The 24,576-nt window shown below is 41.0% G+C and overlaps 1 protein-coding gene across 3 annotated transcripts in view; it reads left to right on the top strand.

Annotated features, from left to right (window-relative positions):
- Positions 1-1,981: 1,981 nt before the first annotated feature.
- LOC139468334 (lysosomal alpha-mannosidase-like) overlaps positions 1,982-24,576 on the top strand; it is a 48,119-nt gene continuing 25,524 nt past the window's right edge. Inside the window, exons 1-10 of one of the 3 annotated variants that reach the window (XM_071250237.1) lie at positions 1,982-2,068; positions 14,941-15,416; positions 16,023-16,140; positions 16,935-17,111; positions 17,597-17,790; positions 20,066-20,174; positions 20,973-21,049; positions 21,815-21,868; positions 23,208-23,324; positions 23,811-24,014. In XM_071250237.1, coding sequence (XP_071106338.1) covers positions 14,943-15,416; positions 16,023-16,140; positions 16,935-17,111; positions 17,597-17,790; positions 20,066-20,174; positions 20,973-21,049; positions 21,815-21,868; positions 23,208-23,324; positions 23,811-24,014 — 1,524 coding nt within the window. In that variant the 5' untranslated portion in view covers positions 1,982-2,068; positions 14,941-14,942. Of the gene's footprint in view, positions 2,069-11,048; positions 11,249-14,323; positions 14,414-14,940; positions 15,417-16,022; positions 16,141-16,934; positions 17,112-17,596; positions 17,791-20,065; positions 20,175-20,972; positions 21,050-21,814; positions 21,869-23,207; positions 23,325-23,810; positions 24,015-24,576 lie in introns of those variants that run through there. The other 2 variants (XM_071250236.1, XM_071250235.1) reach the window with 2 other exon arrangements.

Genomic DNA, 24,576 nt, shown 5'->3' with positions numbered 1-24,576 from the left:
AATATTCAAGCTATATGACGGCAGTCGGTAAAGAATCGATTCTGGATCAGACCATCTAGTGATTGACATCATGAGCATCGATCCACCCAATTGAGATACGATTACATGCATCAACCAAGTCAGCGAGCCTGACCACCCGATCCCGTTAGTCGCCTCTTACGACAATCATAGTCGCCTTTTACGGCAAGAATGGGTTAGCATTATTTTGAACTAGTCAAGAATAATACGAAACAGTTTTTAATTCGAGTAATATGTGTTACATTTATCACACCTGTGACCTTCTCCGGAACTTTCTATGTGTATCCAATGTGGGAGGACTACCGCTACGCTTTCTTGACGTTAATTTTTCAAATATTATAATACAGTACTGGGTATATCTCCTGAACATACCTCTCTTCCCTTGTCATTGTATCATCATAACATTAACACATTGGAACAGTTTGGGAATCTCGGGATGAAGGAAAACTTTCTAAGGTCAAACAGTGTTTCCATTTATGATAACCGTGTTTTTTTAGCTTAGATATTGCTCATCTTGAATGCTGAGCGGTTACAATCCCGCTTTTCGTGCGCGTTCTTTATGAATGTATTGATAGGTCAGTATTGTAAGTTATTCATCGTATTGTGCTTACACCTTTGATGATGCAGCTGATTGACTGTATTAGTTGACTTGATGAAGAGTCTCACATGGCCTTTTTAGTTGATTGATGAAGAGCTTCGCATGGTTTTATTAGTTGACTTTATGAAAAATCTCACATTGCCTTATTAGTTGATTGATGAAGAATCACTCATGGCCTTATAAGTTGATTGATGAAGAGCTTAACATGGCCTTATTAGTTGACTTCATGAAAAATCTCACATTGTCTTATTAGTTGATTGATGAAGAATCACACATGGCCTTATAAGTTGATTGATGAAGAGCTTAACATGGCCTTATTAGTTGACTTGATCAAAGATATACCCCCAATCATATTGAGTACAGATATGTTAAAAGATAGGGTTTTTTTACGATTTAATGTCTATATATTTGTTCAAATGAAAATAATTGTGTATGAGGCAAGAAGTATAAACATGTTACCAAAACAGTGGCCCTCATCATGCTTAAGGCCCCTGATATGTTGCAACAATTATAAATTCTATCGATAACAACTCCCATCAGCACAACAGCGGGTTCCATTCGTCATTTGCATAACTGGAAAGTACATTTTAATTTGTCTCATTTCTTTTATTTTGAAACGTACCTGGGTTAATTTATTACTTTCCATATGTACAATTTATGATTCCGATATGATTCGTGCATGTCTAATGTTACGTGACAGTGCATTTTATTGTTGCACAATAATTGCAGCTGTTTCGCAGTGTTTCTGTTGAGATTCGACAGACGCTCATTGCAATGTGTTTTGACATTGCTAAGTCGTCAGGAATGTAGTACTATTCAATGTAAGCAGTTTCCAGGGAGTTAGTACCCCCCTTCTCCCCCCCCCCCCCCCCCCCCCCCCCCCCCCCCCCCACACACACACACACACAGGATAGAACTTCATCTCTATCACCATTCTATGCTATTTCTAGACAGGAAAGGTAACTTACAAAGTTGTAATATACGTGAACATATTGAAATAGCTGAAGAAATGCATGAATTGCCTGGATCAGATAATACACTTGTTTGTATACAGTCGTAACGAAATTAGGCCAGCCTGACACACATGAATATAACCATGTTGACCTTAAGGTTAAACTCATTCATGTGTGAACAATTGTAGCCTAGACACCCGTACATCTCTTCTTTATAGAATCGCGTTACAGTACACCTCGATAAGTCAGCAGATACATTCATATACATGCATACCTGTAAAGCACAAAACCTTGAAGCGTAGCCGGGACGTTTTCTCGAGGCCATGAGTGACCATGTAGCTTCAATATCTTAGTTAGTTATATCACTGGACATTGGTCAATACCTTTATTCAGTAAACAAAGATCTGGGCTGCAATTCCTTTATCGGACACACAACTGGTGACTTTCTTATCTCTGTTGGAATACTGTAGCTGTTAAAGGAATAGCACTTGTTTGGAAGGTAGGTTTCGTTAAAATTTGTTATCTTGTCTCTTGCCATACTCTCTGCTTCCTTACTCACAATTCAACTCCTAGATGGCCCATTAGGATTTAACATTGTTAGCAACTTTAGACCCTATGTTTCTGAATTTACATGGGCTCATTTTCCGTAATGTTTACATAACTAAGAATAAGAAGAATAAGTCATCAAATAGTAAAAGCTTTCTGAAATGTTTTTGTTAACAGTTTATGAACCTACACACTGTCCAATTATTGTATGCACAAAATGAATTTTGTATGTAATTTACATAATTTATGTAATTAATGTATGTTATTTCCCCCTCCCTGTTCTGAAACATCTTTCTAAACATAACGGATGATATTATTTAAATCAGGATACATTAATATACTTTCAGTTATATGAGTCTACATAAAAATAGCATGCTTAACTAAATTTTTCATTCTGACTGTATTGTACCCTGGCATTTGCAAGTCATACTGGCATAACAAAATGGCTAATGCTCAAGTTAATGTTCGATTTGTTGCTAACTCCCAGGGTGGACAGAACTTAATTTTCAACGGACACAGATTCCGAATTAAGAAAAGAAGAAACACCACTACACATTGGCGTTTCTGCAGGAAGGGCTGTCCGGCGACAAGCAACGCTGCACACATTTTATGAATCTGACAGATAGTAATTTTCTCTATATAGACATGCAACAGACTATAGGTAATCCCCCTATTGTAACCCACTTAACCACGGCTGACTACACCTGTACCTTAATAGGCGAGGGCACAGTCAGGTGTTCCCATACTCAGTGTGTTAGATTTAGGCTTGGATCTAGACTCTGACCCTCCCTCACTCCAGTTATACTGTGCCCAGCACAATATGTTTTGAACGAGTAGCCTTACGATATATGGCTCTAAAAAATTTGACCAAAAGACGTTAAAAGATGGTACTTGTTGTTACCCTGTCTGGCGCTCGGCATTAAGGTGCTAAAACAAGGACTGGTCGGCTCGGAGTCAGTATACTGTGTCTGAGTGGGGTATTCATGTTAAAAAACTGCGGCATGGTATGTCAGTGAGCTAGCACTATACATCGGCCTCAGTCCGGACTAGTATAAGCAGCCACACAAACACACACACGTACATGTACATGTACATGCACGTCGCTATATAAGTGCAATAATCTTGGACGCGACGTTAAACCCCATTTCACATCACCTCACCTGAACATTTTGTTTAGCAATATGTACACAAATATGAACGTGATATGTAAATACCAAATGTAATTTATTTTTATGTTAACTTAATTGGGTAAATCGTATTTACCCGTATGAATCGTCTTATGACATTTATTGCCAGTTACAGGAGTCCCCGATAAACAGAACATGCATACTTTCAGAAAGAAATGTGTGATAAGGCACGTTAACGTTGCTCTTATTTAAAAACTGTTGGGGGCACGGGTGGTCCAGTCTTCTTAGGCGCCGCGATTCGCTGTGCAGAGTTGCGGCCCTTGGGCACGCCAGAAACCTATGATCGTGGGTTCGAATCCCGGTTCGCCCCGATTATGTTTCTAGGTTTGTCAGCACCATACCCGTGCTCGTGGGTTTCACCCAAGTGGTAAACGTCTGAGACCTGCATCACTTCGGGCTTTCCTCCCACATTAAGCTGACACGCCGTGATATAACTGGAATGATGTTAAAAGCGGCGTTAAGCCCTACTCACTCACTCACTCACTCACTAAAAACTGTTCGGTCAACAAGGTATGTGTAAGTGTTATGCTTTCCTGCTTTGCTATCATCCTCATCTGAAATAATTAGACAACTTGTTGCCGCTCATCTTTCACTGTATATTCAGACAGGATTGGTTTAATCACAAACATATTTGCATATGTACAACGGCTATAATTACCTATCCTTAATAGACTCTGCTGATGTTACTGAACTATTTATTAGCAGAGCTAAACAATGCTGACACATCCCATATATGAAAAGGGGCGGTCGGGTAGCCTAGTGGTAAAAACGTTTGCTCGTCACGCCGAAGACCCGGGTTCGATTCCCGACATGGGTATAATGTGTGAAGGCCATTTCTGGTGCCACGTCACGTGGAATGGCGGAGAGTGGTCAGAGGCTGCACGGATATTTGGGCAGATTATTACAATTACAAACAAAATACTTAAAAAGACAATGTTGAGCGAAAGTAGCTAAAAGTCTCAATTAATAATAGTCCATTCAAATCGCCATAAACAACATCTCATAATTCTTACGATTTACTTTCATTTACTCTTATAACCAAATAATGAAATATTTCATATGGTTATATTCATGAAAGAGGTAACTTTGCATGACGGAGGGATATCTTATCTTAATAAATTTGGTAATATGGTTTAGTTTGACTTCTTGGCGCGTGTCTAAATTCCATTAACAAGTTACATATCCTAAAAACTCACCTATCATTAAATCTCGCTGCACTGGGCGCGACAGATACTAAAGCAAGGCGTGCCAGAAATACGAAACCTTCTGCATCCTAACGGAAGCCTTGGGCATCACGTGCGTCAGGGGACAAGCGCCATCTGATTGGCCGTTAACAGTTGTACAAGGAGGAGCAAAAAGCATCGCTTTTCCGTCTATTTCACGCTTGAAAAAACTTTTCCTGACACTTTCTTGGCGCTCACCAATTAATCAATTATAATGAATTTTTTGTCGTTTTTCTGTCCAATGCCCATATACGGAAAATATCGATATTTTCGTCTTTGCAGTGACATGGCCGTATTAGTTCACTCGATGAAGAGTTCACCATGGCCCTGTTAGATGACCTGAAGAGCTTCATGTGGCCTTTTTAGTTTACCTTATAAACAGTTTCAGATGGCCTTATCAGTTGAGTCGACGCAGTCTCACATGACCTCAATCGTTAAGTGATGAAGACTTTCAGTTAGCCTTTTTAGTTGACTTGATGAAGAATCTCACATGGCTTTATTAGTTCAAGTGATAAAGAATCTTACAAGGCCTTATTAGTTGATCGATGAACAGCTTCACGTGGCCTTATTAGTTGATTGATGAAGAGTTCCACATTAGTTGTTAGTTGACTTCAAGAAGAGTTTCGCATGGCTTTATTAGTTGGTTTGATGAAGAGTTTCACATGGCCTTATTGGTTGGCTTGAAGAGTTTCAAATGACCTTGTTGGATGACTTGATGAAGAGCTTCATATGGCCTTATTAGTTCACTTGATAAAGAGTATCAGATGGCCATTAGTGTATAGAGCCCGTCGGTCTGTCCTACCCCCTCTACCGCCATCCAGACAAGAACACTTTCAGGCAAGGACTTTCTCCTGATGGATGATGGCGTATTCTCGCCCTCTCTACAGAGGACAACCTCCCACTCTTGGTTGATGGTGTGATGTTTGCTCTTGTGTTTGCCCTGCTACCAGACAAGAAGCAGGAGACATACAGAAGCCTGTTTCAACGTGTCAATGACGAAGCTAGTACCATTGGGTGTTACCTGAGCCCATTAATCTACCTGAACATTAATTACACGTATGACAAATGTTACGTCACAAGGACGGTTCAGGAAGAGATATTTGAACAGTTAACAGAAAATTGGATGAAGCTGATCAATCAAAAGAATAGCGTACACGGAACAGGTGGAATGCTGAGAACCTACGCCACTTTTAAAGTCGAATATAGAGTTGAATCCTATGTGTTGGGTGAGCTTAAGCGGTCACACAGAAGCGCCCTTTCAAGATTCCGGTGCGGAGTTGCGCCGCTTCACATAGAAACTGGACGTTACAACAGTACCCCTATTGAAGAAAGAACTTGTTATGTATGCAGAGATACAATTGAGGATGAAAAACATGTTTTATTACACTGCCCACAGTACCAGTCTTACAGATGCCACCTCCTTTCAAAGTGCAATTCAATCTGTCCTAATTTTAACGGTTGTAGTGATAACCAGAAGCTAGGTTTTATACTTTCCAGCCCAGAAATGATTTTTACATCTGCCAAAACCTGCAACAGAATTTTATTAGAACGAACATGGGCTTTATACAAATGATTTTTACGATGAGTTTTATTACGGTTTTTAGGATCTTTTTATGTATTTATATGTCATACACTTTTACCCAATAATTTTAGTCTCTCGTAACTGTGCTAAGAGTGGCTCGTGCTGCACCTTCATATTGTTATACCTTGTAAATATGTTAGTATTTGTAGCAAACGAGGTGAGACTTTATTAAATTATCTGTCTGTCTGTCTGTCTGTCAATATTTGTAAGGAGACATACGTTTTATTTGGTGTACCAGATAATGGTTTAAATGGTAAAGTGCAATATCAGGAACTCTGATAATTACTTTCACTGTGATACAGCATGTGATTTGCACATCAGTGTGCGTTAACAAAAGTGATGAATTCTTTCCCTGATCATAAGTAATCTTAGCTAATACCATTAACCATTGTACGATTCCAATAACATCATAAGAAAGATGTTTACGTAATACTATGAAATATTTGTGATAAAAAGTGTTTACGAAAAGGTGAGCGTATCCTGGCCCACAGGTGGCACCCGTCATTAAGACACGCAAGGGCAAGTCAATTGTTAACCTGAAAACAGAGGGGAATATATATAATGGTACAAGTCAAAATATGGAATATGGAATTATATCGGACATCAATCAGATGTCGTCACTTATCAATAATTTTATACTGCAACGAGAAACAACACACACACACACACACACACACACACACACACACACACACACACACACACACACACACACACACACACACACACACACACACACACAAAATAACAACACCAAAACAACAACAACAAAAAAAAACAAAAAAAAACACACAACAAAATAACCAATGCGTGTATGGTTATACAGAATCCAAAATTAAATAATGACCTAACGGTTATTTCAGTCAGTATCACAGTTTCTGTCTCCAGCTGTTGCCTGTATCGCAACTCCATGATATTTCTAGAAATTAACTCTATTTTTCAACAATATTGTAATATACGTGAATAGCATCAATATTGCTGATTAAGTGTGAGTACATTAATAACTCCGTCACATTCATGTTTTATTGTTAATATTAAAGTAAGTAATAGGATGTCCTCAGATCATTGTTTAGCGATAGCGAGACCTAAGATCTGGTTTTAACGAGATTGGTTTTACATGTACATTCCTGAAAAGATTTTACCACTTGAACATAATACCCTTCGGATTCAAATTAACTGTATAATTATTCATATCACCTTCATATCTAGTATATTATATTATCTATAAAAGACATTGTGTCGTGCTCTTCTCGCAGCGACAATGCTGAACTGTTAAGGGTCATGTCTGTTAGATATTACCACACTTATTTCCTGTAAAAATGTATTAAGGTGTAAAACAGGTACTTAGGATTTATGTTTGAGTCCCAAAAGGAACAGAGGCTGTGTATGTTTTAATAAAACACGTTAGCCATACATAACACATGGCGTGATGTCAAGATCCCCAAATCTCAAAATGTTTTGAGCATTAACTTGTATATGAAAACTGTGTTATTTTGATAATGGTGTCATTCCTTAATTACCGCGTCCCTTTCGCGCATCAACACGTGCACAGCAAATCCACTATTGTAACAATCCTTATGTCAAACTAATAAGTCACAGTGCATTATAATCAAGCATGCATGTCAGGGGGAAAATGTCGGTCGTTGTGTGAGACCATTTAAGTCTGTAAGTGATCAATCACATATTCTTGTTTGATAATAGCGTCCAACACAAACATATTTAAGCATTCAGTGTTCTTGATTATCTGAATATTGTATCATTTTGCTTTGATAAATTAATCTAAAACATTTTCATTCAAAACAAGTCCAGGATCCAAACATATTTAGGCCTCAAAACGCGTTTAGATTATCGGACAAGGATTAAAAACTTTACAACATAGTTACAAATTAGAAATCTTCTAGTGAGCGAAAGTGCCTCCTACTGAAATAAATAGAGAGATCATATTATATTACTAATTATTAGCTGCGATAATGACATGGCTTAGGTCATGACTCAATTTGAATTACTAAACGGTACACTGCCTAGGGCCCTAGCTTCAATAGCTACGGAATGCAAATATTCCATTTTGGCGAGTGAGATAAACCACACTGTTATTTATTTGAAATGCATGACGTATTAGTTTATTTCAGGAACTCAATACATGCTATTTCAGTATCCTTGTATTTTCAGCTGACATGTCTGTAACATTGAAAAACTTCATCGTTATTCCAACCTAAGACGTATATAAAATCTATATACGTCTTTGTTTCAACACAATGTATACATGCAATGGAGGACAAGAGAAAAAAACAACGTTTCTGTGATAAGGGAAGCAAATACATTTACCGACCCACACGTAAAGCATATGTTAAGTTTCACGTCATATCCACAACCTTTACATTAAACTCCCTATAGTTATTTTTTAATTAAACCTGATAGCAATTTAATGCAGTGCGTCAGTTAACAAATATTCAGCGTACACGGGAAACTTCAGTGGTATGTGGTAAAGTGGGTCTCCTCGCCATATGTTACTAATCACCTCATACGTCACTGATGTGGTTGCTGCGGTTCAATCCCAGTGTGCTTACACCCATTGTGCCTACATCCGGATTTGCCTACAGAAATTACTGTCGGCTCATTGGAAACTGTGACGGTATTAAGATATTTTCTTTTGAGATCAATGTCATCAACATTAGGGTGAGTATATACGTGTTACTGTATAAACAACAAGAACAAAATAATATAGAACCAATCACATCAAAAAAAATATATTTAAGATCAATGCAATTTAAATTTTAATCCATTGCTGTTCAAACAAGCAGTGTAGATCTGTCAATACATATGCACGTATAAACGTTATTTCCTTTAGAGATCAATGCAGTTAACATTAGACTAAGTAAAATGTGTCAATGTAGACAGACAGATAGTTTAATTATGTCTCGCCTCAATTTACATATAAAATGCTATAAAAATAACATAAAATAAAATAAAATGAGCCACTGCTATTGGAGTTATGAGAGACAAACTACTAGAAGTAGTATAACCATAGTTTAAAAACATTATCGAAGATAAAATTCTGTACAACATATATGCAAATTAAAAAATATATTAGGCTTTATATAAAATATTACTACGCAGCTGTAAAATGTATGTCACCTCCTTCATTTGAATCCCATCACATTGAAAAGTATAAAACTTGATTTTGGCTTACTCGGCTCCGGAAGAAAGACACCCATGCAGTTCCTAGATGCCGCTGGACACCTTTTCAAATTAAGACAATAATTTTCTATGATATGATGAGTATTGTCTTAACTATTGCTATTGTTTTCTTCTGTGTTATATTATAAATATAACATATCCGCGACTTTCATTATGTATCATTTTTGTATTTCATTTCACAAGTGTTTCCCATTGTGCCTACATTGTTTCGTTGTCTCAGTATGGACCAGTTTATCTGATCTCACAGGTGAAACAGGTCACAGTTCATCTTCCCGAGGCAAGAGAGTTAACTGACTATAAAAGTCCAGTTTCCACCCTTGCCGAACTAAGCTGGTATTATGGAGTTACATTTTGGCTGGGCTAGCGAGTCTATGGATATGCAAAGTCCAATCGAAATTGAGCAACGAAATCGAAATCCGGTTTGTAAACTGTCGTGCAGATTTTGGTCGAATGCAGGATTTGCAAAGCATGTGCACCGCCAAGTCGTTGTCAGCAGTTATTTTTCAACTCTTTTCATGTTTTTATTCAAGGTGCTCACGTGAGTTGATGCATTTGCATTTAAGACCCGTTTTATCACAATATTGATCTTGATTATCAACCATATCGTTCCGCCATTTTATTTGAAGCAAATGCAAGTGATACGAGAGGTGGAATCTGATTGGTCCATAGGAGGGACTGGGAAGGGGCATAACTGGTAATAGCCACTGGTGGCGCTACGATCGAGCCCAGTAATTCCAGCCTAGTTCGGCAAGGGTGGAAACTGGACTTTTACAGTCAGTTAACTCTCTTGCCTCGGGAAGATGGCCACAGTCATAATCACTCGTGCATCACTTTCTGAGCATCAGACAATATGGGCCTGTAGGCAGAATGGAGCTGTAGGCATATTGGACAGACACCGTTGCTGCACACTAACGGGCAATTGCTGGTAATTTAACGCAGTTATATGATCGAACCATTGAACTATATGCTATGTTTCGTCAACATGGTAATCTTCCAATTACCAATGACCGAATATTCAGGAGCGTATGAAACAACGGATAAATTTAATACATACACAATTCCAAGATTAAGAAAGTCTGTGTCATCTATGAACAACATTCCCTATTTCACACGTTAGAAAATACATGAAAACGGACCCGTGAAGATCCGGGGTAGAATAGGTCTTCTGCAACGCATGCTTGCCGTAAAAGGCGACTATGCTTGTCGTAAGAGGCAACTAACGGGATCGGGTGGTCAGGCTCGCTGACTTGGTTGATGCACGTCATCGTATTCCGACTGTATGGATCGATGTTCATGATATCAATCCCTGGATTGTCTGGTCCAGACTCGATTATTTACAGACCGCCATCATATAGCTAGAATATTACTGAGTGCGGCGTTAAACAACAAACACACATATCCTACGGCTAGGAGAGAATATATATATATATATATATATATATATATATATATATACGAATAATGTACAGTGCGATTACATAATGTCGATGGATTGGTTTCTAATAGGGAAACGTCGGGATAAGAATCACCTCTGATACCAAGGAAAGTACATCGACCTTGCTGTTTCCCATGTCTTAAACATTGATCATGCGTCCTCTGTTCAAGTGCCGCATGGTTGAAGATAACACAGTAATGGTCTTTATAATTTATGTACGCTGGGTATGTACACAAGCTACACGTTAACACGACTCACTCTAAAGTAACTGTGGGATACCTGCCACGGATCGATATCTGCTACAATAACGCTTAACTACCATGTACTGTCTGCTGCCTGTGTTACGGTTCGCTTGTTCATGACGCGATACCGTGCCACGTTCATCGCTCTGACTGCATGTAGGTATACCTAAACATTCCCTCATCCGGACAGCAGCTGTGAGTGATGTCCTGATTCCGCTGGTGTGATATGTAACCCTATTTCCCGGCGACAAACACTACAGCTGCAGGTAGGACGAAAAATAACCCTAAGCTCTCAACATTGGAACATGTCATTCGTTTAGTTCGCGGCGTATCCAGAAGCTTTGAGTGGATATGACAGCCATTGATTCTTCTGGGTGTACAGTGAAACCCACCTCCCGGAAACACAGCCTATCGCACGATCACTGGAAATGGCAGATACAGGATTAACGGGGTGATCATTCATTTGAGAATTATTGGAAAGTCAACATATCGAAAAATGTGATTTGGTATGACATTTCCCTTTGTAAATTTGTGGCGCAGTCGGGTAGCAGAGTGGTTTAAGCGTATTTTGTGTTGTAATGTACTCTATTTTTACCGGGGCGGTCGGGTAGCTTGGATGTTTAAACGTTCGCTCGTCACGCCGAAGACCCGTGTTCGCTTCCCGACATGAGTACAATGTGTGAAGCCCATTTCTTGTGTAACCCGCCGTGATATTGCGGGGATATTGCTAAAAGCGGCGTAAAACCATACCCACTCATATTGTATATAGGACTGATATAGACATACCAATGATGATGAAGGTTAAACCAAACGTAGATTATTCATATTTCATCAATATTAATTCATATCAATCTCGTTATTGTAGATGAGGGAAAAGCTAGTGCTCTGAGGCAGGAGTCTTATCACATACGTTGCATAAACCATCCATTTATTATATATCCGAGCTTATTTTTAGCTCATATAATATGATTTCTACCACAGTACGTACACGTATATTGTAATTATCATATAACACCGCACGAACACGGAAAGTATGATATCTCGCACAAATTGCTAGGTAAACACAACGTCACGATAATATATAACGTTGTAATAAAAGAAAGCAGATTTAGGTCAAAGGGACACAATTTTGGGCAATGCAAACAATCTGACTCGATAAGGTAAATATTCTAACTGACAAAGAATGTGAATGCCCTGGCATCGATGTCTGTTTACATAGGCTGAGAACATTACTTCCCTATACGCGTGTATGCATATGGGGCGTTAAATGTACCATGCACTGAATGCTGCAGATATGCATGCGTGTATGCATAGTTAATGGTGTCAGCTACCCCATGCTGTCATGAAATGGAGAGATTGAATAATTACTAATTGGTGAGCTAACATAATATCTCAATGTTTAAACTTTACTGTGTGCGGGGGAGCAAGTATCGAGCGTATATGTATATAACAAACAGGTTTATTGAATGAAAGATTTGGATCGATAAATTTTTTTACCATGTAATCGATGGGTTTCTCGGCGGGATAAAGCCAACGGGTAAAAACGCTATCCTTTTGGGTCATTTACAGATCAATATGCAAATAAAAAAGGTCGGGTAGATACTACGCTCAGAGCATGCAAACAAAGATGGCGTCGCCCTTAACTTTAGGCTATGGAGCAAGTATTGACTATCAGGGATCAAGACAAATTACTGGGACAATAGATCACAGTTCAGTTACGAAGTCGTTCTTGATTCAGATCGATGAGACTGATTATGGAAGGGTAACTTGAACGACATGGTTTGAGTGATATCAGATCCGACTAGAGTAAACTACGGTTATAACGAACACGCTTATAACGAACTGACGGATATAACGAACTTACTTTATTGGTCCCGACTATTTGCTGTAGTTATGCTGTATATATGCTCATAACGAACTACGGTTATAACGAACTATGCTTAGTAGTCCCCTTGAGTTCGTTATAACCGTACTTTACTGTATGTCTGTCTCCGTTTTGTTTTGTAGAATCATACAGATGAATGAAAAGTAAATACATTACAGTAAACTACGGTTATAACGAATATAAAGGGACCACTAATGGTAGTTCGTAATAACCGTAATTCGTTATAAGCATATTTTCAGCATATATACAACAAATGGCCGGGACTTAAACTTAAGTTCGTTATATCGGCCAGTTCGTTATAAACGTAGTTTACTGTACTTAAATCTTTGTACACCATAAATCTTGTCAATGTATTTCGCGTTTATTCCTTATACAGGGTATTTGACATCACATAACACACTCGCGTGATAACCTCTATATCCCCAATATAGGCACGTTTATTTGCTTTAACGGCTATTATTGATATTGGATTGACTTCACGGTATGATAACATTTAATATAACACCATAACTTGTACTAAAACTAAACCGTATTTCCTAAGATAACAACGTTTATCTTTATTTGTAAGACTGTCATACACCGCCTCCGTGGTCTAGTGGTAGAGCATCCCCCGGAGAGCGGAAGGTTCGGGGTTCGATCACCGGACGTGTCATAATAAAAGACGTTAAAATATGGTACTTGTTGTTACCCTGTCTGGCGCTCGGCATTAAGGGGCTAAAACAAGGACTGTTCGGCTCGGAGTCTACAGCATACTGTGTTTGAGTGGGGTATTCATGTTGAACTGCGCCATGGTATCTCAGTGGGCTAGCACTATAAATCGGCACCAGTCCGGACTAGTACGTACACACACACACACACACACACACACACACACACACACACACATGCCTGCACGTCGCTATATAAGTGCAATAATCTTGGATGCGACGTTAAACCCCATTTCACCTCACCTAGTCTGTCATACAGACCCTGACACAAATATATCCAGTAAGTCTAGATTACTTGCAATATCAGATCTATTTTGTCAACTTTAATTAATGAAGCAAACGTTTAAGAGATCGATCAAAATGCTTAAAACAAGATATTCAATAAATACACTTTTCCAAAGAAGTTGCAGAATAGCCTATTCTTTTATTTACTGTCACGTTCGTAACTTCTTTCAAGTTGTATATAACCTTGATGGCCGACGGACGGATTTTTCATGCCTGCACGTGCATGACCCTAAGGTCTGTCGAAGGCGACATGAAATGTACAACCCGTCTGATGTCTTGACTGGTATATTGCCTCATTCGCCTAGCAATGAGCCAGTTCGCGGCGACGGCCCGCTTATAACAAGACTGTGGCGCGGTAAGCTAAATGTCAAATAAAACAACTTGTTCTACGTACGATGATACGAAGCTCACTGAATGTTTGAAAGTATTTCGTGAAGCTCGGAAGACTATGGCCACCGCGTCGCCCTGAAGGATATATTACGAATGCAATTTGTTTTGAAACAGTATTCATTCATTCATCTACGACAGGATGGCCTGTATCGGCGATGACGAAGGTATGCATTATTGTATTCTTTGCGACAGTAATCAATAGTTCAGTAAGTTCGCTAAAGTGTTTTACTGCAACGTCAAACCAGGCTTAGGAATGTAATGAATGTCGGTATTGATTAACACGGTAACATCTTACAAAGAAATTGTATTATTTCACATTTACGTAAGTTCAGATAATTGATTACACTGTCTTGAAGATAATGCAAATAGCAAACACTTCTTATGAGCATGCCACGCAAATATCACTGATCTTTGCTTTTACAGATCGCAAACGCTTTTAAAGATTTTAAAGAAATTTTTAAAAATGTAAATAGATATAAAGAAAACCTTTTCACCTCACAGCCAATGGCTATGTGGAAAGATGCGATATAAAACTATATAGCTCATTTATTAACAACCTGAGGTCGGTAGTATATATACTCTCAAGAAATAAGAGATTACAGCTTTTATTATCATCATCATCATCATCATCATCATCGTCGTCGTCGTCGTCGTCATTATTATTATAATTATTATTATTATTTTAACACAGTGATGGGGGTCCTGAGGATGGTGTGCTTCCGTAGGCGGAAATGTCAACATGCAATACTCATACTGGTTCCCGTATCGCTTCTCATAACCTACATCTACTTTGTCAACGACGACAGCATCGCCCATATACAACATCTACAGCGACAGGCGTTAAGGGCAGCCGGTCTGAGGTTCCAATTGGATGTCTCCAGTATGTCTGGGGAGGAGAACGCGAGGGGGCGACCAAAGCAGGTTCCCGGGGTAGGGGAAAAGGAGGTCGTGGACATGCCTGCCCCTAGCTACAGGGACGGACTTACGGACAGACTTACACACGATGGGCAGCATAAACTGAGGATACATACTGTTAAAAAAGGAGTGGAAGGGCTGAAACAGGAAGAGAAGCCTGCATCTGAAGGTTACGAATCACAAGGGGGTGAACGCAACCCTGGCGAGGGTGGCGGTCACGGGCCACAGCTGTCCGGCACGTGTGACAGTGGGGTGAGTGTCCTCAAGTTTACATCCATATACCAAACATATAACGTGTGCTAGTTTGTTTGTTTGGATTGTTGTTTCTGTTTTATCATTAAGCCATTGCTCACAAACTTGACACTAAATCGTAAGCCAACACTGCCATACGTGTATCCCATCACATGAAAACTTTCATTGTTTGTTTGTATATTATTTAACGCCGCACTCAGCAATATTCAAGCTATATGACGGCGGTCTGTAAAAAATCGAGTCTGGACCAGACAATCCAGTGATTAATATCATGAGCATCGATGCACCCAATTGGAATACGATGACATGCATCAACCAAGTCAGCGAGTCTAACCCCGCGATCCCGTTAGTCGTCTCTTACGACAAACACAGTCGCTTTTTTACGCCAAGCATGGGTTGCTAAAGACGTATTCTAACCAAGACATCTGCGAACTAAGAACATATGTTACAATCAGTGACATATTGGTTTAATTAGCAATGAGTATTTATTTAATTTATAATTGACTTGGGGTACCTTAAGGGTTCGACTATAGAACTACTATACACTACCTTGAATTGGTATTAAATTATCATACCTTTTGTTATACGTGCATCGTCTCTGCGCAGAAATGTAATCCTACAAAAGACGGCATGCTCAACATCCACATCGTCGCCCACTCCCACGACGACGTCGGCTGGAAGAAGACGTACATGCAGTACTTCAACGGGAAGTCTGGAGACTTTGGTATGTGCACACCAATACGTCGGCTGATATCACTTCTACAGCTGCTGACAGCTGACGTCGCATCTCTTTTGTTGGACGAAAATTTTCAGATGTGCCACTTTAATGGTCGTTTCTTGCATACGGGGCGGTCGGGTAGCCTAGTAGTTAAAGCGTTCGCTAGTCACGCCAAACATGCCCGACATGGGTACAATGTGTGAAGCCCATTTCCGGTGTCCCTCGCCGTGATATTGTTGGAATATTGCTAAAAGCGGCGTAAATCCTTACTCACTCACTCACTTATTGCATACGTTCAGAAGTCACAGGGGGGCACGGGTGGCCCAGTCGTCTAAGGCACGGCGATTCGCTGTGTAGAGTTGCGTCCCTTGGGGACGCCAGAAACCTATGATTGTGGGTTAGAATCCCGGTTCGCCCCGAATATGTTTCTATGTTTGTCAGAACCATACCCGTGCTCGTGGGTTTCACCGAAGTGGTAAACGTCCGAGACCTGCATCACTTCGGGCTTTCTTCCCACATAAAGCTCACACGCCGTGATAAAACTGGAATACTGTTAAATGCGGCGTTAAACCTAACTCACTCGCTCACTCAGAAGTCACAAGTCACAAGAATATGTTATCGTGTTCATCACGAATTCAAATCCATTAGACAACTTTTAAAGAGGCACATAACACACTAAATTGTTATTTTATAATCAATGCTTTGTGGAACATTGCTGAGTGGCGTTAAACAAACAAACAAACAAACAAACAAAGTTGATATATATGTCCGATATAATTCTATTTGGACGTATCTTCCAGGCGAGACTCGATATCATGGCGGAGAGTGTACTCGCTGCATCCTCAACTCTGTCATCCCCCAGCTGCTGAAGGACCCCGGACGACGCTTCATCTTTGTGGAGATGGCCTTCCTCTCACTGTGGTACCAAGAGCAGGACAAGCAGATGCAGGAGGATGTCAGGAAACTCATCCGGGAACGTAAGCACCACTGGTCATGATGACTCACCATAGTTTTGACAATACGAACACATACATGTGTAGTTCCCGGTACTCCGGCTTGTTTGGTTTTTTTGGGTTTTTTGGGGGTTTTTTTGTTTGTTGTTGTTGTTGTTTTGGGTTTTTTTGGGGGGTGTTATTTTTATAACAGGCGACTAAATGGGTCGGTTCGGAAAATGTAATTTGAAAATAGGTCCCCAGATATCTATGCTGGTCGTATGTAGCAACCAAATGGGGCGGGTGGTCAGGCTCGTTGATTGCAAGTCATCGCGCCCACAGGCGTGGAGCGTTGCTGATAATTGTCAATGACTTGTTTTTCCCGCCATGACTCAATGATTTGAATCCACATAGAAGTTGTCGTGAGTGACGTATCAGGTGTTTGGGATCAGAACTTCTTTGGGCTATATTGCAAATTTACATGTATTTCATTTGTTTACACTGTTACATTTATGTTTTGTGATTCCAAGGTCGACTTGAGTTGATTATCGGAGGATGGTGCATGAGCGACTCAGCGACGACATACTACGATGACGTCATCGACCAACACACCTACGGCTTCCAGTGGATCGAGCGCCAGTTCGGCGAGTGCGCCATGCCCCGGAGTGCTTGGCACGTGGACCAGTTCGGCCACTCCAGGGAACACTCATCAATATTCGCCCAGGTAGGCCACAGATGAGTGAGTGAGTGATTTGGGTTTAACGCCGCTTTTAACAGTTTTCCAGTTATATCACGGCGCGTCAGCTTAATGAGGGAGGAAAGCCCGAAGTGATGCAGGTTTCAGACGTTTACCACTTCGGTGAAACCCACGAGCACGGGTATGGTGCTGACAAACCTAGAAACATAATCGGGGCGAACCGGGATTCGAACCCACAATCATAGGTTTCTGGCGTGTTCAAGGGACGCGACTCTGCACTGCGAATCGCGGCGCCTTAGATGACTGGGCCACCCGTGCCCCCACAGAATAGATGAAGAACAAAAAATCAGATCATCGCCCAAAGAAACAACCCAACTTTTTATCCTATCTGTCTCATTTACAAGAGACCCGTGAAGATCACGGGTAGAATGGAAATGGAAATAATTGCCCTTAACGAATCAGAAGCTAGTATTTCAATGTAAGGTGATATACATGTAGATACCCAGAGCTGTGAGATTCTCATTAATGCAAAGACGTTCGTGCCACTACCAGAGGTCCTGACCCGTGAAGATCCGGGGTAGAATAGGTCTTTACCAACCAATGCTTGCCGTAAATGGCGACTATGCTTGTCGTAAGAGGCGTCTAACGGGATCGGGTGGTCAGGCTCGCTGACTTGGTTGATGCATGTCATCGTATCCAAATGGCGTGGATCGATGCTCATAATGTCATTCACTGGATTTTCTCGTCCAGACGCGATTATTTACAGACCGCCGTCATATAGCTGAAATATTGCTGAGTGCGGCGTTAAATAACAAACAAACAAACAAAATCACTTACAAGAGTCGGTCTTTGTCTGTTTTCATGTTATCGTCATAATCCACTTCTAAAATATCATAATCCATAAGTATAGAATTGCGAAGTGGTATTTATACAATTTGCTGACTAACGGTTGGTCTCTGAAAATATATAGTCTTGATAGAAACAAACTACACTCAATACAAAAGGAGCCCGAATGGCATGGGACATTCAGAACCTAAATCTGTGGAAAATCTAGACTTGCTTCATTTAGAGCTGTGGTGGTGGTATTGGGATTATATATACGCTCTAGAGAAATAGTGTTTTTCCTCATTACAGAAATATAATGAAGGTAGAATTTCGTTTGCAAATATATCTAACTCATGCGATGTTCATGTTCAACGGTTGATAAATTTATATGTATGTAAATTAGTTTTAAAAAGAGATCGCTAAAGTTGTAACACGCTGGACATATAACTTTAATGGGTTTTTTATCTTTCAATCATCTATGGGCCATGTTTGTTGGTTTATTGTTTTACGCTGCACTCAGAAATATTCCAGCAATATGACGACTGTCTGTAATCGAGTCTGGACCAGACAATCCAGTGATTGACATCATGAGCATCGATCTTCGCAATTGGGATATGTTGACATACATCAACCAAGTCAGCGAGTCTGACCACACGATCCCGTTAGTCGACAAGCATTGTCGCCTTTTTACGACAAGCATGGTTTGCTGAAGACCTATTCTACCCCGGATCTTCACGGCCATGGGCCATGGGCCCCATAAATAAATAATATAATATATTTAGAAATATGATTGTACAGTCAACTAATGACCAGTGTTTACACCTGCGTTCACAACAAATACTATTACACAACAGTAGTAGTGGTTTATATGTAGCCTCCTCTAGACATCTTATATCAGCATCATGATCATAAGCAGTGTTCAAATACTGAACGACCCGTGAAGATCCGGGTTAGAATAGGTCTTCAGCAACCCATGCTTGCCGTAAGGGGCGACTATGCGTGTCATAAGAGGAGACTAACAGGATCGAGTGGTCAGGCTATCTGTCTTGGTTGATGCTTGTCATCATATCCCAATTGCTTAGAATGATGCTCATGATATCAATCACTGGATTGTCTGGTCGAGATTCGATTTTTTTGCAGACCGCCATCATATAGCTGGAATATTGCTGACAGCGGCGTTAAACAACAAACAAACAACAAACAAATGAATCAAATACTGAACAAACGCTCAGCATCAAAAACGTTTCTCAGAGAAAGACTGTAGACTTTGCCATGATCACGTTCCTTTTACTTGCCTTTGCATGTGTTTGTGACAGGTGCCACCGGTGGGGCAGGATATGCTCACTTTTTCGCTAACAACTGGTATCATTACTATTTGATAATGATTCATAAACACATGCTCATGATATAGTCAGAATCGTACAATCGACTCTGCTATTGGATATGGAAACGATTTTGTCCCTTTATTTATTCACAGTTTGGCTTTGACGGGCTACTGGTGGGGCGGATTGACGTCTTTGACCATGAACGAAGGACAAGGACGCGGAACATGGAGACGATATGGAAGACAAGTCCAGATAACCTAGGTGTGTCTGGTATATACCGCGTTTCACTCTAAAGGTACTCAGTGATTGTTGTTTAAAGGCACAGTGAGCAATATTGCAGCTCCATGTTTATTTAAGGCCTGTAAATGTCAGGACTTGAACAACATGCGCTTAGAAACGTGAGCAATGATCTACATCGACGGGCAACAATGTCACACATCAACCAGGTCACACATAGTGGCAAACGTGTTCTCATGTGAGTGAGTGTGGTTTTACGCCGCTTGTAGCAATATTCCAGAAATTCCAAGCAGGGGACACCTGAAATGGGCCTCACTCATTGTACCCATGTAGGAATTCGAGCCCGAGTATTTGGCGTGACGAGCGAACGCTTTAACCACTAGGCTACCCCACTGCTCCTTCGTTTGAGTGACATTGACTACCTATTTTGAAACAGACACCGTTCAATATTATGTTCTATGTGTGAAATCCTACAATATAACTCTAGCACCAGCAGGCATCGTGTCTTGCGTGAGGCAGTGTTCTAGCCACCCACCTTTTTTAAATGTTAAGAAAATACCTCCCCCTAAAAAAGAAAAAAAAAGGAAAGAAAAGAAAGTTACCTGACATAATAACATGTTGATTTGGTTGTTCAAGTAAATTTAACACGGATTTACATATCGTGTTTGTGATGTTTTGGGTGGACTCTCTCCCTCACACACACACCTCCCCCTCCCCTCCCCCTCAATGTGGAAGCCCCTTTCTTGCAATCCTAGATGCGTCCCCAGCCTGTATCCTGATGTGTTTTCCAGGTGTAACGCTGGTCTGTATCTCTATGTCCAGGTGACAAGACTGACCTCTTCACCAGCGTCCTGTACGACGGCTACTTCACCCCCGGCACCTACCACGGTGTAATGGATGTACGTACAGGAGCTTCTTGATTAAAGAAGACAAGTTTGTTGTTTCCGTTGACAATTGCTATACGAATGATCAAGATCGATGCCGTCGTTCCAAACGAACCTGTACTTTAAATGGCAGGGCGATGATAAAATACCCGTGCTGCTGATGTAACTTCTAATGATATTGTCAATACTATGCTACTTGTAGATTGATAATGCTTTTGATTGTTGCTGCAACTACCACTGCTGCTACTACTGTTGCTACTACAAATACTACTACCACTTCTACTAATACAATTACAGTCACTTCTAAAACTACTACAACTATTACAACCACGATTTCTAAATTCGCCTCAGCTGGCTGTGCAGAGTTGGGCTAGATCATGTTTTCGTGTGATTTGCTCCCCGTCCCTCTGTCAAACCCCTACGAAATGCCAGAAGACGTCAAAAGATGGTACTTGTTGTTACCCTGCCTAGCGCTCGGCTTTCAAGGGCTAAAACAAGGACTGATCGGCTCGGAGTCAGTATACTGTGTTTGAATGGGGTATTCATGTTAACCTGCGGCAGGGAATCTCAGTGAGCTAGCACTATAAAATCGGCATTAGTCCGGATTAGTACAAGCAGCCACATACACACGTGCATGCACGTGGCTATATAAGTGCAATAATCTTGTACGCGACTTTTAACCCTATTTCCCCACACCTTATGAATGTGTAGCTGTCCTCCCAGTGTTGCAACTCAGATGTGATGGTGTATAATGATGCAGTACATTGTGGTGTTTTACAGGCCAGAAGTCGGAACACGACCATGGAGAGATTCATTGCTATGGCAACAGAGCGGGTAAGACTAGTCCAAGTCCGAATCACGAGTACATGGTACATGGGGTCATACTAATTTCCCATTGTATGGTTGTTCCAAAGAGTGATCGAAGGCACACTTGATCCGGACTATCGATAGCAATACAAAAGGGACCAGACTAAATGAGTCAGATTGAAGGGGCCAGACTAACGGGGCTAGACTAAAGCAGCAAAACTAAAGGGATCAGACTAACGAGGCCATACTAAAGGGAGCAGACTAACGAGGCCAGACTAAAGGGATCAGACTAACGAGGCCAGACTAAAGGGAGCAGACTAACGAGGCCAGACTAAAAGGAGCAGACTAACGAGGCCATACTAAAGGGATCAGACTAACGAGGCCAGACTAAAGGGATCAGACTAACGAGGCCAGACTAAAGGGACCAGACTAAAGGGACCAGACTAACGAGGCCATACTAAAGGGAGCAGACTAACGAGGTCATACTAAAGGGATCAGACTAACGAGGCCAGACTAAAGGGATCAGACTAACGAGGCCATACTAAAGGGAGCAGACTAACGAGGCCATACTAAAGGGAGCAGACTAACGAGGCCAGACTAAAGGGAGCAGACTAACGAGGCCATACTAAAGGGAGCAGACTAACGAGGCCAGACTAAAGGGATCAGACTAACGAGGCCAGACTAAAGGGAGCAGACTAACGAGGCCAGACTAAAGGGAGCAGACTAACGAGGCCAGACTAAAGGGAGCAGACTAACGAGGCCAGACTAAAGGGAGCAGACTAACGAGGCCAGACTAAAGGGAGCAGACTAACGAGGTCATACTAAAGGGAGCAGACTAACGAGGCCAGACTAAAGGGATCAGACTAACGAGGCCATACTAAAGGGAGCAGACTAACGAGGCCATACTAAAGGGATCAGACTCACGAGGCCAGATTAAAGGGACCAGACTAACGAGGCCAGACTAAAGGGAGCAGATTAACGAGGCCAGACTAAAGGGATCAGACTAACGAGGCCAGACTAAAGCGGCTAGTGTAACGGGGCCAAACTAAAGCGGCTAGTCTAAGGAGGCCAGACAAAAGCGGTTTCAATTTGTTAAGGTGTTAAATTATATCATATGGGGACGTCTTTGAATGTTAAATGTTGTGTCTTACAGCAGTTAATAATTATGCCTTCGAGCTTTCTATATTCAGTGTAAACAAAGCCCCGTTGACACAATACCGTTACCGCTGAAATTACCCGATTAACATAGACCTGGTAAACGAATTCCTAATGTCTATTTGTATGTGTTTAACTCTCTGAATGGGGATCGTAAAGTTTCAACCAAATTTCAGAGATGGTGTGATATACTTGCGATCATTGTCCCCAGGCCAAAGGTTTCAAGACAAATCATGTGCTAATCCCCTTCGGCGGAGACTTTGACTTCAGCAGCGCATCCGTTCATTACGACGTCATTGACAACCTGATCAAACATATAAATGCACAGGTAACTCCTTTCGTCTGAACATTTTCTGTGCATCGTAGTCATCTGTGTGTAGCCGTCTGTGTGTAGCCATGTTTGTTTGTTTGTTTAACGCCGCACGCAGCACTTTCACAGCAATATGACGACAGCGTGTAAATCATCGAATCTGGACCAGACAATCCAGTGATTGACACCATGAGCATCTATCTATGCAACCCATGCTTGTCGGAAGAAGCGACTAACGGGGTCGGGTGGTCAGGCTCAAAAACTGGAATATTGCTGAGAGCGGCGTTAAACAACAAACAAAACAAAACATATATATTATTCAAAGTTTTATATCTTTTGACAAAAGAATCCCACAAATGTTTATCATGTGTAAGTTATATCGAAGAAATTCTATCAAAACAGAAATATATATAACTTCTAACCAGCTGTGTTCGTGTATGATGACAGACTGTGCACTTTGTCACATTTAATTAACAGATGCTAGTGCTTCACATTTATCATTAGCAAAATAACGGCGGCAAGGTGAACGTCCTCTATTCCACCCCGACCTGCTACATCAACAGCGTCAACAGAGAAGCGGCAACGTTTGAGACGATATCGACCGACTTCTTCCCCTACGGTATCATCCCCAACACCTACTGGACGGGCTTCTTCACCAGCAGACCCGGACTCAAGCGCCATGTGAAGACGGCCAGTAGCCTGTTGCAGGTATTGAGTTGGTCATGTGAAGATCCTCAATCATCATTTCAGCATGAGAGATAATTATGTCAAAAAGAATATGTCACTATATATAATTTAAAATGAGAATATAAGGTCAGTCCCCTCAAATGACTTATATCTGCCTGGTTGCAATGTTTAATCGGGCCGTGAGTGAGTGAGTGAGTTGGGTTTAACGCCGCTTTTAACAGTATTCAAGTAATATCGCGGCGTGTCAGCTTAATGTTGGAGGAAAGCCCGAAGTGATGAAGGTGTCAGACGTTTACCACTTCGGTGAAACCCACGAGCACGGGTATGGTACTAACAAACCTAGAAACATAATCATGGCGAACTGGGATTCGAACCCACAATCATTTCTGGCGTCCCCAAGGGACGCAACTCTGCATAGCGAATCGCGGCGCCTTAGACGACTAGGCCACCCGGGCTCCCTAATCGGTCCTTGAGAAACCTGTGATGTATATTTGTATGCTATATTGGATAGACAACCAATTTTACCTGGAATAACCAATCAAGGCGAGAGTACCTCCGGAACAGACGAATATAGAACGTCTCC

Source organism: Haliotis cracherodii, unplaced genomic scaffold, assembly GCF_022045235.1.
Source record: "Haliotis cracherodii isolate W230 unplaced genomic scaffold, xgHalCrac1.p SCAF_2, whole genome shotgun sequence".
Taxonomy (NCBI): Eukaryota; Metazoa; Mollusca; class Gastropoda; order Lepetellida; family Haliotidae; genus Haliotis; species Haliotis cracherodii.
This window is presented reverse-complemented; position numbering and strand designations above follow the sequence as displayed.